The 18,299-nt window shown below is 31.5% G+C and overlaps 1 protein-coding gene across 2 annotated transcripts in view; it reads left to right on the forward strand.

Annotated features, from left to right (window-relative positions):
* AP3B1 (adaptor related protein complex 3 beta 1 subunit) overlaps window positions 1-18,299 on the forward strand; it is a 219,935-nt gene that overhangs the window by 39,139 nt on the left and 162,497 nt on the right. For both annotated transcript variants that reach the window (XM_011375121.1, XM_023520419.1), the window contains exons 3-6: window positions 2,715-2,789; window positions 8,195-8,290; window positions 8,919-9,079; window positions 11,117-11,183. In XM_011375121.1, the coding sequence (XP_011373423.1) occupies window positions 2,715-2,789; window positions 8,195-8,290; window positions 8,919-9,079; window positions 11,117-11,183 (399 nt within the window). The remainder of the gene's footprint in view (window positions 1-2,714; window positions 2,790-8,194; window positions 8,291-8,918; window positions 9,080-11,116; window positions 11,184-18,299) is intronic.

The raw sequence follows: 18,299 nt of genomic DNA on the forward strand, positions 1-18,299 counted from the left end.
GTAATAGAAGTTCTTCAGGCGGGAGGGAAATGATAGCAGATGGATTTTGATTGAGATCAGTTGAAATGGCAAATATCTTATAAACATAAAGGACTAATTTTGTTCTTCTTAAGTTATACCACTATCAAAGGTTTTCAATGGGTGTAGATGTAATATATTGTATAATAGCTGTAACATACAGGCTTGCAGGGAGGTGGGATTAAAAGAGCCTATAGGGTTGTAAAGTTTCTACATTTTATTTGTTGTGGTACAGTATTCTAAGTAGACTAAAAGGTTTGATTATCTGTTTATCTGATAATCCCTATAGAAGAACCACTGAAAGTTATACAAAGTGATATAGTCAAAAAGTCAATATAAAAATTAAAATACTAAGTGCTAAAAAATTACCAAGTAATGGGGATTAATGGTGATCAGAAGAACAGAAAACACAGAATAAACAGAAAACATAAGATTGTAGACCTATATATAAATACAATAATTATATTAAATATAATTGATCTAAAGCCACCAACTAAAAGAGGTGGTCAGATTGGATGAAAATATCGAGATACAAGTATATGTTCCCTAGGAGAACCCAATTTTTAATATAATGATATAGATGGATTAAAAATATAAGGATGGGAAAATATATACCATGCAAATACTAACTAAAGCATAGTACTCTCTTTTACCACTTCTCATATTACATTCATTTGTTTATTGTTCCTCACCCCCAGTAGAAAGACTCATTGCCAACAGGCAAGGACTTTGTATTGTTGGTTGTATCCCCAAGACCTAGAATAGTCGTTGGCATGTAGTGTCCTCTCAGCAAATATTTGTTGAGTGAATGTGACAGTAGGATTTTTTCTTCCCTTATGTATTAGCATCTTTTTGAATATCATTCTGTAGAATAAAGTTGAGGAAACCTTAGAATAGGATGTAATAGGACAGGATCTCTGACTTACATTAGATAATCATTGAGTAACTGAAGGTAGGGGCCCTAGAGAACATTTAATCACTCTCTCCTTATTTTACAGATGAGGAAATTGAGAGAGGTGTAAAAATCATATAAAGATGTTTTAGCTGAAGTATTTCGTGAACTTTCTGTAAAACTAAGCAGATTTTACAAAATACTCAAATAATAGTACAGGTAAGGAAATAGAATATGAAAGGACTAGCTTGTTTTAGAGTATCTTAAAGCTGTCATGTAGAAAGGTCTTCTGAGAAATTGCTAGCTGAGATTGTAATGCTTAAAGTATCACATGGTATTTATAAAACATTTGTCGTAAATTCACAAAACTAATACTTTTTTATTTTTTAAGATAGTTTCTTAGATATGGTATGTAGTTCATTAAGAATCTCTTTCCAAAAAATTATCCTGTAGTTAAAATTTTATTTTGTGGCTACCAAAGTCTGGACTATTGAAGAACATAAAAATACATTCTGAGAATGAAACTGAAGGATATGGGAATACAGGTAGACATAAAACTGAAATAAACAGAAATAAAAGATAGCACATTGGAAATTTCAAATGAAGAATGTATATTAAAATATTCCAGAGGAAATTAGGATTGGATGCCATAGTGAGCTAGGTGTTAGGAGATGACTCTAGCAAGGGAGAATGATAAAATTTGATTAGATAAAAGGTTAGAACTTAAAAAAATAAGAAAGAGTTGGGTTGGGGACATGACAGGCGCACAGTCATAAAGGAGCCAGAGAATATACTGGTAGTGGATAGATCAGTTTATCTTCATAGTAGCATTGGTGTAGAACAGTAATGGGTGATGAGCTTAAAAGAGGTGTTAGTGTAAATTGTGAAGGTATTTAAATATTAAGTGAAATAGTTTGAACTCTTAGGCAGTCAGGGGCTTTTGAAATCTTTGAGGGAGGCTGACGTGCATAATAGTGTTTTAAGCGTATTAAATCGTCAGCGATGTACATTATGGATAGGAGGAGGAGATTGTTGAAAAAAGTCCTTTGTGAGGTTACTGACCTATGCTAGGGCAGTAGCAGTGCGAAGGGAAATTCTAGCATTAATGAAAGATTAGTTTGGTTTTAGACATAACTACTTTGGGATGAGAGACATCTAATGATGCCCAGTTAGAGAAGTGGAACTAAGAGTTAGGGCTAGAGTTTGTGGAATTGATCCCAATAGAGGTTAGAGTTAAGTCATGAGAGTGAATGAAATCTTAGCAATTTCAGAAGTTGTAGAATAGTGTAGCCCGAATAGGTGGTGGTACACAGAACTTGAATGGACAGAGGACTTGGTGAAGGGAACTTTAAAAAGTAATAGTTGGAGAAGTAGAGGAACCTATGAAATAAAACCAAGGAGAAAAGACTCTGTGCAAAATAACATTTATTTTCCACCCCCATTGCAAATGCAGTACCTCTTTAATGTAAGAATTGGAGAATGAAGACTAGTGCAAATATTTTAAAAAGTATTTACAATCCTATTAGCCAGAGAAAACTATTGTAAATATTTTCTTATGTGTCTTAAACTATTATATATTTCTTCCTTAAAATGTCTGTGTATTTTTGTATTTATATTGCTATGCAAGAGATAGATTGCTCTTTGCCACAGATGGTTGGGATAAGTAAGATAACTCAGTTTAACATGTTAATTCCATAGTTTATTTGCTGATTCAGTCTTTTAAATAATGTGGAATTTATGGTTTGTTTTCAAATGAATAATTTTTAAAAAGATTTGGCTCTAATATTCTGTTTTAATTCTTCAGATGATTGCAAAAGGGAAAAATGCATCTGAACTGTTTCCTGCTGTTGTGAAGAATGTGGCCAGTAAAAATATTGAGGTACCATTCTGATTCATAATTTTCATGATTTGTTTTGTTGTAAAAAAAATCATACTTTTTAGTTACTTAAAATGCAACATAAGATATTTAAGTATCGCTAGATTTTTGTTGATTTTTGAGGAGGGTATGTTTGCTTGGTAGAAGTTATGATATCTGCATGAAAGTGAAAATGCCAACAGACATGCCTCCTATTTGCCCATTGTTAGCAACTGTGATCATCAAGAAATATGCCTGGTCGTCTTTTTGAGTCTGGGAAGTTTGGGAGAAGAAACAGTGTCCACTGAAGAATATTTTCAAAGATCTGGTGATGTCAGGGCAGATATTTTAAATGGAGATAAATGGAGTATAACAGGTAGAAATTAAGGATATAGGGAAAATTTTTCACTTATAATTAAGGATTAATATTATAATTAAAGCCACATCTCTTGGTTTTGTTTATTCGGTAGATGCTCTTTTAGAGTGTACAGTGTGCATCTTTAACTTATTACAGTCTTCCACTAGGATTTACAATATACATCTGTAAGTTATCACAGTCTACTTTCAAATAACATTATACAATAGTACCCCCTCGCACATCACCCTGTGAGTTTGGTTCTGTCATTTTCTATATTTTGTATATGAAGACAAGGTAACAGAAAAGTTAAATTATCTGATCAAGGTCACAGCTAGTCTGTGGAAGAGTCAAAGTCCAAAGCCAGGTTGCTTGGCTTCAGAACCCATCGTAGACCCTTTTAGAGCAGTCCTTGCCGTTTGGTGAGTTCTTCCTCCTCTTTCCACCTTAGTGTCTTTGACCACTTATCAACATTGGATATTAGCTGTCCTTTGGGAGGTATCTGGCATTGGTATAAATTTGTTATGTTTTAAATATGGGTAGAAATAACCAACTCCTTAGATATTGGTTATAAATTAACGCGTTCTCCCTGAACTTGTAGTCTTCTTATAAACAGAAAATTCTGTAGTAGTTATTGTTCCTTCAAAGCTGTATGTACTTTTCAGTTATAATAGTAGAACTTTTCTATTTGTTCATCTTTTCCTTTACAATCAGATTCTGGTATGCTGCCTAATGTTCTACAATAAAAATGTCCCTATAAACATAATTAGATTTGTTTGGATTTCTTTTGTTCTTGAAATATCGTTTTAGTTTTTTGAAACATGCTTAATCCTTAGATGTTTTGGGAAAACTGACATAAGCTTTTCAAAATTTATGTTCAAAGAATTGATTGATGTTTTATTGCTATCAAGTGCAAAATTTCATTTTTACAAGTACATGCTCCCTTAGACACACAGTTGAGCTATACGTCATCTGCCATTCGATGTCAAATGATACCAAAAGTGACCTAGTAAGCAATCAGTGGTTATAGTACAGAAATAATCAAAGGTTTAGTCAATAACTCATGAAGTTTGATGTACCAGTATTGATAAACTAATTAAAAAGATCTGCCTGTGTTCTTCCAGCCTACTGGGGCTCTGCTATGATTAGCTTTACAGCAAGGAGTGTTGTAACATTGAATGAAAGTAACTGATCAGAGAATGTTGTAGTCACGGAGCTTTAAGTACTCCCATTTCTGGTCACAGAATGGTTTCAGGGAAAGTAGGCTTTCTCTGCACACCTGCAGCCAGTCAGTGCATAGGCCTCTTGTGGTCAATATTGATTGATCTTATAACAGAACTAGAACAAATTTAGTGTTTTGCAACCTTCTGTGATTTAATATTGTTATACTTTTACTATAACAGTCACAAAAATCTTTCTATAATAGTGAGTAATTATAGCAATACCTGCTAGCTCAGCTGTGTTTCTGAATGTTTTAATGTTGCCAATATAAACCTCTGGATATATTCTGGAGCTTGTAATTCAGCTTTAAAAAGTTGGCTGTACAGTTACTTGGTAAATAAAGGTGTTACTGGGAAATCACAAGATGAGGGGATAGGTGGACTCTAACCCATTCTTTCAAAACTTTCCAGAGAATTGTAGATGGAGATACGAATATAATTAGTAAGGAGAAAGAATATTTTAAATGATTAATTTCTTAATTATTTCTAAATAATTAATTTCTTAATTAAAGACTTTGGAGATAATCTTCTTAATACTTATCATTTCCTCGTAGTATGTCGATTGTCGGTGAATTATATTGGTGGTGGTAACTTAGATCCTAAATGTAGCAGTCTAATGAAACATATCTTCATATTTTTCAGTCTGCCATTGGGTTGTGATGTTTCTTTCATTCAACTGGTAACTATTGAGCTCTTAGTATATGCCTCCAATGTGATGAGTAATGAAAATATATAAATAAGTAAGGAATGGTTCCTGAACTAAATAACCTCATGTTCGTTCCAGGGTAGATTTGAGAAATATCTACTTAAATACCTCTTGTGTGTTGATTTGATACATTGAAATTACTGTAAATCAGAACCTATAAGTGTTGTAATCTTAGGAACTTTAAAATCTGGTTGGGGAGAAAATTATCTTTACCTCAATTAGATATGTGCTTCCTAAATTATAATTTAAGAATTTAAGAATTTTTTAAATTCTTAAATTATAATTTAGGAATTTAAGAATTTAAAAAACTTGCATTTCCACTTAAAAATAATCTAATACATTGGTTATATTTTGGATCATTTGGTTGCCATCTTGTATACTAGAATCACATAATTTGGGAACCCATTTGTATAAGATCACTTGGTTCCACTTGGCTTATGGACTTTCAGGAGACCAAGTGGATTGAGACCATATGTAGATGCGTGGTCACTTAGGTGAGACTGCTATTGATTGATTGGCAGTCAGAGGTGTGTTTTTTTTTGGATAGAGTTTGTTCCTGGTTGATTAACATTCACAGATTGCTTAACTTCCAAAAGTTTGTTCATTTAGCTGGGTTTTTAATGATCTATTAAACAGGTTTACAACAGTTTTGGTGGCTGTATGTTGCCAACGCTACAGAAAAAGCTGTCTTTGTAGGGATCTTAAAAATAATTTCAGCTTGAGATTTTTTATGAAGAAGAGATTTAAAATACTTTTATAATTAGAGAAAATATCATTTTGTGTTGGTGGATGTCTGGAAAGATAAGATTCATCCCTAAAGTGAAAATATCTTTATTGTTTTATCCGAACACAAAATTAATAAATATGCCAGCATCCAGAGATAATCATTGTTAACATTTGACTGTATAGATTTCTCAACTTTTATGTTCACCTGGTGTGGATCCTGGTTCTTCCTTTAATAGATGTGCTTTATTAGTCAAGTTGCTTAACTTCCCTGTGCTTCAGTTTCTTAATCTGTAAAATAGGCATAGTAAGACCTGTTCATTGAGTAGTGAATATAAAATGAATTAATCTAAGAAAACATTTGGAACAATGCCTGGCACATAGTTAGTGCCGTATATGTATTTACTATTATTACCATATTGTGTTCATTCTAAGACATTTGTTTTCTATTTTAAAGTATCTACAGTTGGGACTTACCTTAACAATTGACGGTGACTTATGCTTGGCAGGGATTTTTATTCCTTTCTCTGTGGTTCATGATATAATGGTGCATTTTAAAATTGATGGTCTATCTTAGATTGATAAAAATATGATATGTGTGTATCTATTTTTTATACACCTTTAAAAATTTTACAAGGACATATTTTTAATGTCAGATGTAGATTTATTTAATTCTATATGTAGTGGCTGGATAGTATAGTGTTATATGGATGTACTGTATTTTACTATTCACATATTAATAGACTTTTTATAATTTTATTTTTGCTTTTGTGTAAGATTTTGATGAATGGAACTTGGGGAACAATAGGTGATAACCTCAATGGAGATAGAAATAAAAAATGCAAGTTATATTTAGGAACTGTTTCTGTTTGACTAGAAGGGAAGTTTGAGACAGATTTTGGACTATATTGAGTACTGAGTTAAGGATTGTAGATTTTGTTTTTAAGATTTTATGGATTCATTTAGCAATAAAAAGTAATTGGAAATAAATTTTTGTTACTTTCACCCATGACCCTGTGATATAGTATGGAATAATGGATTGATAACAACTTAAAATGGTGTTTAGCATTTTTGTTAATAATGATGATGTAGAAATACGTTCATTAAGTTTTCACTTGTGCTCATGAAATTACGAAGAATAGCAAAATAAATTGAATTACAAATTAAGGTCGAAAATTATCTTAGGATAATTTTGGGTTGAATTTAAGTTATTGAAAATTTTTATAGGTAAATGGAAGATCTTGCCCTTCTTCTAAAAGAAAATAAAAACCTCACTAGGACAGTACTCAAGTATGGGTTGATTTAGTCAATAGTGCATTTGGAAAATGTATATTGTTAAAATTAAGAATGAGTTGTATCAGTGGAAGCACCATATCTGGAACAAAGTCTTATCTAGTGTGTTCTGCTTAGACTTCATTTGTGGTTTAGAATGCCACACTGAAAGAATTAGAGACAAATTGGAGTGAGTTCAGAAGTGAGCAGAAGGTTGGTAAAGGAATGCAAAACTGTGCTCTGTCAGGAGAAATTGGAGTGTGAAGGAAAGAAGGCCGTAACAGTTGTCTTGAAAGTACTATAGATTAATTAGTATGATATAAAATATGGGCCAGCGTAGCACTGTTTCTCCTTTGCAGCATCAATTCTAGCTATTTCCAGCTACTTCCTTTCATTTCTTATGCTCTTTGAACATTTCATAAACTTAGGTATGTACTATAGTGATATATAAGGAGATTAATCAGGCAGTTCTATCTGAAGATATTTGAGAAGGGAGATACAGGCTATGAGCAGTGACAGAAGGAAGCAATTTTCATTTAACTTTTCTGTTCATCATAATTTTGTTATAAACTTAGCGATTAAATTGTCTTTAAAAACAGTTTTCAGAACACACTCCCTGACTTTTGGAATTTTTATTACATTAAATTGGTATTATTGTCACATATTATTCTTACTGAGCAGATGATATCATGTAATGCATATTGGAATGTGAATATTACTATAGAATCAGATTTGAGGTTCCAGCACCTTTTGACAGATGAAGAAACATAAGCTCCTTCCTACACCACATAGTTAGCGGACAGAGCCCAAGTTCTTTCTATTATTTGTATCCCTCATTCTGAAAATGTTTTTGCAATTCACTTAATATTTTAATATTCTTTTATGAGTTTTGCTCAGGGACTTTTTATTCCCTTCAAGAGGAAGGACATCTCGATAGGATGTTACTATTATAGATTGAATTATTAAAATTCTTATTTTACAAGAGTTTTCTGTTGTCATTTTTTATTCTACAGTATATTATCTTTATTTTACAATCTAAGCTATGACCAGGTTCACTTATTTACTTCAAGAAAATTAAGAATAAATTTTGGTATAGAAAATACAGAATTTTGAATTACTCTGGCTAGGATTAAATGATTTTTTTTTTTAACAGATCAAGAAGTTGGTATATGTTTACCTCGTTCGATATGCCGAAGAACAGCAGGATCTGGCACTCTTATCCATAAGTACTTTTCAGCGAGCTCTGAAGGTAAATAATAGAGTGAACAGGCAAATAGCTACAGGGTTTCTGCACAGTTATAGGTGTGTCATTTAAAGAAGTGGAGCAATAATTCACTAAGTGGCACAGTAGTGTTTTTGGAAGAGTTGAAAGGCCTCTCACAGTGCCTATTCAATACCCTTAGAAAATAATTTATATAACCAACTGGACCTTGCCCTACGTTTCAGTTTCTGTATGTTTATATTCAGCATAATCATTCTCATGCATCTTCATCATTATACCAACTATTTGTTGAAAGTATGCAAAGAGGGGACATGATTCTTTTAAAGATAAAATTTGTGACCTGCAGCATTTTAATACAAAACTCAAAAAACCTAGCAGGTTTAGTAATCAGTGATCAACTAGAATTGAAATCATTAGTTTTCTTGTTAAAACATTATTCTGAGAAGTAAATATTTTTATATTTAGAAAAAAAAATTCTCTTTTTTTCCTTATCCATTTCCATATACTGGTTGTTTATTTTAAATTAAGTAGCTTTTTTTTTTTTTTTTGCTATTGTTATATCGCACCCTAAAAGAACCTATTAACTGTGTCATAAAGATGTCTTTGAAATTTTGTAAATTTGAAAGTTTGATGAATATTTTTGCACTATTTTTAGGACCCAAATCAACTAATTCGTGCAAGTGCTTTGAGAGTTCTGTCAAGTATTAGAGTGCCAATTATTGTACCGATTATGATGCTCGCTATTAAGGAAGCTTCTGCTGATTTATCACCATATGTTAGGAAGAATGCAGCCCATGCAATTCAAAAATTATACAGGTAGGTGCTTTGTTAGTATCAAAGATCTCTAATGCTATATGTAATGTTATAGCCCATGGCTTATTTTATTAGCTCTTAGAACTAGTCTGTTCTAAGTTCACACAGTGACTGTGTTTTTCTCCCACATTCTTAAGACATCTTTAGTTTTGTTTCGGTTTTAGAGACCCTATGCAGGTTTTTACTTGTGAGCCTATTAGAGCCTGGGATAATTTATAAATTTTATAACTTAAAAATAATCAGAATTTTAATTCCCATTTATATAGTCTCTCATGTACACATACACATATATTATTAGAAAATTAAGATTTTTTGTTTGTTTATTGTAGGGTAGAGTTGTATGTGTGTTATCGTTTGGACTTACTTTGTTTTCTATTTTTCCATGTCTGATTCTTTACAAGAGCTATTTTATTAAATAATTTTTAAATACTAATTTTTAAATATAGCACCATACCGTATTTGTATGATGTTTTTATTAAAATACAATGCCTTGATCTCTGTGGTAAACATATTGCCAAAAAAATTACCTGTGATAATTTAGTATTATTTTCTGTTACCATTTATTTTACAAACTTTTATCAAGATTATTTTATGTTACTGGTGTTATGTTTGTAAAATGTTTGAAAACAGTAGGGGATGTATTATCACATATTTGAGGAAAAAAATCAAATATGCCAAGTAATTAAAGGCAATCTATAATTGAATAAGATTTTAACATATGATTTATATGTATATACAAAGGCACACTAAAAATGCTTTTTAATAGTTAGGGCATTATGGGGTTTCATAATGTAAAGATGTAATGGAATGGCATAAGTTAGGAAAGACTGCTTAGAGAAGAGAGACTGGAACTGAAATTTGAAAGAATTGAAAGGTTGAATGTTCAGATAATTATAATGATTAATAATAAACATATAATGCTTGTACAAAGTAAAAACTCATTTTCTTAGATTAACTGTCAGATAACATGCTTCTCACTCATTGTCTTTTTTTGTTATAAACTTGTAGAATAAGATCAGAGTTTACTGTGATGGTTTAAAAGTCTATCACTGGGCTCCATTTTATTTCTTCAGCTTCATCTTGTACTCTCCTTGCCTTGAATTTACAGTCTAGTAGTTCAGTACTGTTGGTTAATCCTCTTCATAAAATGTTTTTATTTCATTACCATCTCTTGTTCCTCCTTTAGTCTCTACCTAGAAAATTTCCTCCTTTCTCCAGCCCTAAGGTCAAGTTGTTTAAGATTCCTCTAAGATGTCAATTCCTATAAGAAATCCTCCCTAACCTTCCTGCCTTCATTGTGCTCTTCCTCTTTATCTTCATAATCCCTTTTATTTATCTGTTATACGATGTGATTATGTTTGGGACTGTTTACTAAACTCTGTCTTATTTATCTTGGTATACCCATTGTTCAGCTTTTCAGTAACCCAACAATTGAATTCCATGTAGGGAAGAAATTATGTTGTCAATATCTCAATGCTTAAAGCTGCTATTAAGATGCATTTCTTAATTCTGTACCTATGTAAGCCTTTGCTTATGTTTCTTGGTTTTAGATGGCAGGTTTTATAATACATGTCTGCATCAGTGAACTAGGATGATACAAAATTCTTATTTGGAAATTCTGTATATTCATTTTTGACAATTATATATCCATAGTTTAAAAAAAATGATTATCCTGTTATTTTTATCTCCACAGTTAAAAAAAATTGTGGTTTATTTACTTGTAGTTAATTTCTTAAGGGTTTCTAACTTTTTTTTAGAAGTGAATTTGTTCTTTAAATACTTTCTTAATAATATTGGTATCTGGGTTTAATTAATATCAGCAACTTTAGAGAGAAAGGTTAGCCATTTGGGAGAAAAGCATTCCATTTTACTTTAAATTTGTTTTCTGTTTGTTTTTATTTTCACAATGAAAATTTAAAAATTTTAAACTTAAAATTTAAAATTTATTTTAAAATTTCTCAATATTCTTGAAATCATTGGCCTCATTTAAAGTTAGAATTAAAGGGAAAAAATTTAATGTATGTTCTTTTTATGTCTTAGCCTTGATCCAGAGCAGAAGGAAATGTTAATTGAAGTCATTGAAAAACTTCTGAAGGATAAAAGCACAGTAAGTAATGCCTTTTTATGTTGAAGTAAATTGTATTTTAACCTTTTGGCCAGAATTGCCATCCTCCGGTAATTTGCCAAAATGACCAATACTAAGGGAAATAGGAGAGGCACCTGCTATATGTTCTCTAGGCCTTTTAAAAAATATAGAGTTGTTCCTTTGGCCACATACATGCAAATCTACCAGAAATTATTGTAGATATCAAGGAAATGAGTGCTATTCAAAAAGGAATGCCCCTCAAATGTTACGATAACAAAACTGGAAGAGACTACAGTGTTACCCAGCATGTGGTTGACATTGTTGTAAACAAACAAGTTAAGGGCAAGGTTCTTGCCAAGAGAATTAATGTGCATGTTGAGCACATTAAGGTACTCCAGGAGCCAGGATAGCTTCTTAGAAATGTGTGAGGGAAAATGATCAAAAAAAGAAGGAATCCAAAGAGAAAGGTACCTAGGTTCAACTGGAATGCCAGCCTGCTCCACCCTGAGAAGCACACCGTGAGAACCAGTGGAGAGGAGCATGAGCTGCTAGAACTCGTTCCCTGTGAATTCATGACATGATAGGGGTAAAGAAATAAAAGACCTCTCTAATTGAGGAGGTGTGCCCTCCCCCAAAGAATATTTAAAGGAAACTTAAACTGTGAAAAAGAATTGTGTTTTATTTACAGAGTATCATCTTACCACTGTATATTTGATATAATTTTTCTTATTGATTTTGAAATGGTATAAATATTATTGGAGTTCATTAAAATCCTTGAAGAATAAAAATGGCCATGTAAAGAGGATTGCATTTAGAATTTTAGTTTGTTACATGTTTCGTCATCAGAGTCTGAAGAAGAGCAAAAAGAAATCCTTTCTTTAATCTGTGGCTAAATCATTGACTGATTTTAGTGGCAAAATTTTTATTTCAAGCAATGCTTTTTTAGGATTTTTAAAGGCTAAATCACCTAGGAACAAATAATTGTTTTAAAATGAAGTATTAAGAAGTGTTAAAGAGATACTGAAAAATTAGAGGGGTGCATTTTAATATTATAAATATGTTTTTTCAAAAAAACATTTTCGTATGTATAAGACTTTTATTGGCTGGTAAGAATGATCTTACTGGCTAATATCTTTTGGGAATGTAATATCTCCTCTCCTTCCCTTCCCCACTCCCATTCTATTTGTGTAGTGATAATGAGATCTAGGAATAGTGATGACCCATGGGGTCTGTGAGCAGACCTCTGGAGAATGGTGTAATGGTGTCTGTGATGGAGGATTCTGTACCCACCTGTATGGCTCAACTATTGAGGAAAAGATCTCAGCAGATTTTAGGATGATACCACCAAGGAGCATATATCCATATATAGCAGCTATCTGATACAGTAGCCACTAGCCCCAAATAGCTATTGTTACATGGCTTACCCTATGATCTATTATGGAAAATATTCATTAAAGTTTACTATTATTGTAGAGCTGTCTCTTTTTCTTTTTAATTCTGCCAGTGTTTACTTAATATACTTAGGAGTTCTGATGTTTGGTGCATGTATGTTTATAATTGTTTTCTTTTTTTCATTATAAAATGCCCTTCTGCCTCTAGTAATGCTTTTTATTTTAAAGTCTATTTTGTCCAATATAAGTATAGTCAATCCAGCTTTTTTGGGTAGCTGTTTGCGTGATATATCTTTTTCTTTGTTTATACTCTCAACCCGTTGGTACTTTTTAAATCAAATATAGTTGGATCTTGTTTTTTAATCCAATTTGGCAAGATGTGCCTTTTGGTTAAACAGTTTAATCCATTTACATTTAATGTTATTATTGATAGAGTTGAATTTACAGCTTCCATTTTACTTGTTTTTCTGTTTCATAACTTTTTTGTTCCTTATTTTTTACCGCTTTCTTTTTACATTAAGTAACTATGTTCTGTTAAACATTTTAATTTTTTTAATGAATTTTTCACTATATATTTTTAATAATACTGGATTTTACATGAGGTTATACTTGAAGATTTCATTCCTAGGCCAATCAGCAAATTTCTTTTAGTCTGTCATCTAACAGAAAGCTTAATTGCATTCCTTCTGTAGTATTTGGTATAATGTAGCAAGTAAGCAAATATAGATTTGCTCAATAAATGAAGACAGAGACAAGAAATTTAATTCCTTTCTGTCTTTTGTATGGTATACTTGTTATCTGCTTCTATGACCCAGATACGAAATCAATATTATTGATATAGTGGTTAACTTGATTTTAGTAATAATAAAATAACATTTAGTTTTTTCTGTATACAAGACATTTGCTAAATACCGTGGAGAATACAGTAAGAGCTACAAGAAATATCTTTTATTTTAATGTAATTTACCATGATTTCTGCTACATTATACACTAAATTTGTTGCATGGCCTAGAAATGAAATCTCCATGTGTAATGTGTGCATGTCTTCCCAAATAAGGTACATCACAAGTGAAAATTATAGTCTTTGGAATTAGAGTTGGATTTGTGTCTGAACTTCTGCCGCTTGGTAGCTATGTATCAAGCCTTCATAAGTTTCAGTTTCCAAACTTGTAAGGCTTATAATTTCTAATGTATAAAGGTTTTGTTTGTATTGATTGAATTGTTGTACATAAAACCCTCAGCACAGTGCCTGATACCATAAATAATGGCAAATGAGAAGACATACTCAAAAAGGAATGTAAAGGACAATTTCTTTATAAATTTGGAATGTCTGTTCTTGATTTCTGACCATTTATTTCTAAAACACAGTAGAAGAAATAGAGTACCTTTTCATAGAAGATATTTCATATGCGTTGAATGATTGTGGAATTTATTACATTCTTGCAATTAGATGTTTACTACTATTTTTAATGTTTTGTCTCACAAATGGTTTGTGTCATGCCAATGTTCATAGATTGATCTTTTGGGGGCTTTGATGGTCTATCATTTATGAGGCACTCTTTTTTTCTAAAGTGTAGTATAGTATATATTTATGTTTTAAAAATTAAAAACATCTATATCTATTTTTCTATCTATATTACACAGCGATAGTTTATACTGAATACCTCTAATTCCATGTAACAGCACAGAGTTCCTTCTAGCTTCCTGCCTTTTCACCTTCTTCAACGTTAGGAAATCTGGCTCCCATTATCCACAGCATATTTACATATTTGCTCAGTTCCAAAATGCAGAGAAAGTATTGTTTCAGGACTGCTAGCATGAGATACAGATTCCTGAGTTAAATATTGGTTTAGAGTTGCTTTTTATATTTAGTCTAGCTTCTTCGATGCTATTATAAATTGAAATTTCTTTATCATTATATCATTGAACTCGTTATATTGGTATATAAGAAAGCTATTGATTTTCCTTACGGTAATTTTAAATACTATCTCTACTGAATTCATTCTTTGTTTGATTTAGTTTTGTCCTTCATTCTCCATAGTTTATTCTAGAAAATGAATTACATCATCTGCAAGTAGAAGTTGTTTTACTTTTCCAATTCTTATGACTAATTTTTCTTGTCTAATTGTATTGGCTCATACCTTTAGTAGAGTGTTTAACAGTAGTAGAGATGGTGGGCATCCTTGCCTTGTTTCAGTCTAAAGAAAATGCCTGTAATGTGTCTGCATTAAGTGACATGCCGACCCTGAGGATTTTCTCTTTATCTTTGAAATATAATAGTATTATATGATGTCTCAAGGTTACTTAAAGTGAATCAGCTTTTTCCTGGTACCCATTGAGCCTTTTCAAAATGTAAATTCAGAACTTATATTATTTCTAGTAAAGTAGTGGGTTTGTTTTTTTTTAAAAAAAGATTATAGTTTTAAATATTAATTCTGTTCAGTTAACTTTTTCTTCAGGGATTTCAGTTTTATGTAAGTTGGATCTTTTTCTGCCTATTTTACGTTTCAACTGCTGTTTCTCTAAACCTTTTTACTTCTTTACATTATTTCTATTTCCTTGGTTCTTTTTCTACTTTTTCTTAATGCCCCTTATTAAAGTTTGATTCAACTATTTCCTTCTGAGGCACCTTACAATTTAATCATCATATCTGATGTTTTTTTCCCTCTGTTTCTTTCCTGCTTTCAATCAACTCCTGTTTCATTTCTTCCTGATGTCTTTTGTTCATTTCTGTTCTTCGTTTTTGAATTTCTGATTCACATTCATTTTTCTGATCTTCAAAGGCTTCTCTGAAGGTACTTAATTCATTTTGTAGTGTTGTTACAGTTTTCTTTTGCTTTAACATTGATTTTTTGTATGTGGGTAATTTTCATCAGGTGAATTAGTTTTCATTTTCTGTTTTCAATACTTGCAGATTACTTGCATCTTTATACTTCTTTCAATAGGGTTAGTGGTTTGAGTTTGAGGTTGCAAGATTCCTAGTATAAGAGCCCCCTCTCAGAATAGCAAAGTATGTTTTTTTATTAGATGACTTTTTTTGGAGGGCATCCATAAGATTATTTTGATTTTTTTTCTTTTTCACTTGTAGGACGTAAAGTTTTCTTTTTCTTTTTCTTTTTTTTTTTGTCCCCTTACAGTTTCTAAGGGACTCTTCTTTATCTACTTCTTTTCTAACCATTTTTTTTTCCTTGAAACTTTCCCCTTTCAGGATAGCCTCATTTAATTCTCTCCCACTCCCTGTAATGAAGTCCTTCCCTCATAATCTGCTCTGATTTACCAGGAATCTTTTGCAGTATTTTCACACTTAGAGTACTCTTTCTCTTTCTGTTGTTGACTTCAGTTTCTTCTTATGCCCACCACCAACTCCTATCTGCTTCGTTGTGGGCAGTTTTTATTAGAGTGTCATAGGGCTTTGTGAAGTTTTGTGATATAAGCATGAAAGATAACTCTCTGGGATTTAAGACTTATTTTCCTACTTTCATGTAATTTGAAATTTGAAGATTATCTGTGTTTTAATTATGCTTAGGACATAGGTTTTGTCTTTAGTTTTTCTGGGCTTGGATTGGAAGATTCACTAGGTAACATTAATTTGTCTACTCAGTATTTAAATTAGTTTTATTTTGAGAATGTTTTCTGATCATTTTTTTTCTTTGTATGATTATAGTGTATTACAGAAAGGTTAAAAATGCTCTGATATCCATACATATATTTTATGGATCTTTATTCTTACATTTGCTTGTCACATGTAATACTTTATTGAAAGAAGACAGCTATGTTTTCTCTCTCCCCCAAGTTAATAATGTCAGCACTGACGTTTAAAATCAATAAATTATTTTTGTTTAAGAATTTCCTTATTAGAAGAACTAGGTCTAACTTATTTCCACATTTTGAAAAGGAATGCATTATCAGAAGGAGCTTCTTGCGACCATTGTCATGATGATGACATTGCTATTGCTGCTGTTAAATATAAATTCGAAAGGTATTAATCTATTTAAAAACTTTTCTTCATTTAACCTTTTGATTTTGAGATATACTTTCTGTTGCTTATTTTAACCTAAAGGAAGATTTTCTTATTTAGATCTTAAAGAAAAATAGTTCTATAATTCTCATTTTAAGGAAAGGTGGAAATATAAACATATTAAAATAGAATGGTTTTTCCCTTTTACTAAAGACCAATTATTTGTCATATGAATAGTTCTCTTCTAAAAATAAATCACTTTGGGTTTGGGAATATAGTTATGGTAAGATAACTGGAAGAACATTTTAGTGTTAAGTTAGGGAACTGTTGTCTGAAGGTATCTAAAATTTTAAAGCTATAATAGATACCTCATAACTATTGTCAGTGAAATTAAAAGGGAATATTTTATCTATATTCTGTCATCTCTAATCACTTATTATGTTTTCTTTATATAACTTCTTCATTTTCTATTTCTAGATTTACCATTTTCATCTTGTCTAACATATCCTAAACACTTCTTTACCACAAACCTTTTCAAATGTTCAGTTATACATTCATTTTTTAAATTTGTAACTTTTTTTAAAAAATGTAGAAATCCATATTTGTTGAGCAATTTAAGCATAGCAGTGGATAATCTCTTATCTGGAACACCTTGGAAGCAGGGTGGTATTTATTTTCTTTTCCTATCAGGCTAATTTTAAAGAAATCCTTTTGATGGCATTTAACTTTCTAATTGAAAACAGAGTTCAGAGTTTGGTCAATGGCTACTGAAAAATGGAGTTGTTTATTTACATATTTTTGATGACAAAGTTTCCTTTCAATTTAGCTGTAGGATGATGTTTAATGAATATATTCATAGTTCATAACTAAACTGTGGGGTTAAGACACTATTTTATAAGTTATTGATTTAATGTTGGTGAAAGCCTCCCTGTTGTGAGCAAAAAAAAAAAAGAAAACCCACATCTCTGAGTTTGTGCAGATGTTTTGTTGTGATAGATCTATTATCCAGCTATTAGAAGATAAATGACTTATCTTTCCCATTTTCCATGCCTCTAGAAAATTGAAATAAGAAGGGGAATATCATTTGGGCTGTATGATTAGGGCAGGTTGGATGGCTATTAATTTAAGAGAAGAAAATCTTGGCAGCATTGGCCAACTTATACCATATTATCAATCAAATCCTGATGCACTTCTTGTGATGACCCAGCACTCTCAGGTTTTTGCAACGTTAATTAGAATTCATGACAAAATAGATGCAAGGAAACGTTTTGTACCCTTCATAATTTTATAGAAAATTTATTGTTATTAAAGGAACCATTTGCTTAGTGTGATTTTTTTCATTACCAGCTTGTCAACTAGCATAGATAATCTGGAGAAAATATGAACTCCATAGATGGGGTGTCACTTTTGTTGATGGTTCATGTAGTTTACCTTGGAGCACAGCTAATGGCTGAAGTTCATAGCAACAGCACAGAAAAACGTGGCAACCAAGGGAAGATAAATGAACCATGTTTATTGCTTTAATATAAAAAATACATAAATGGAAAACTGCATTTGAATTTGATGAGCTCATTGCTAGTTTTGTTGGAGTGATTTATTTTTCCTCTTATATAAAAAGCTACTATTGACACAGTGAGATGGAAATTAACTGTTTGTTTTGGGGAAACTAATTTTTTGGTTTTAAAATCTGAGTAGATCATTTTATTTTAATTTTGGGAGTTTTATAGAATATTGAACATTAAATAGACCAAAATTATCAATTCTTCTGGCAGTGTTTAGCCTAGGGCC

Source organism: Pteropus vampyrus, unplaced genomic scaffold (assembly GCF_000151845.1).
Source record: "Pteropus vampyrus isolate Shadow unplaced genomic scaffold, Pvam_2.0 Scaffold262, whole genome shotgun sequence".
Lineage (NCBI taxonomy): Eukaryota > Metazoa > Chordata > Mammalia > Chiroptera > Pteropodidae > Pteropus > Pteropus vampyrus.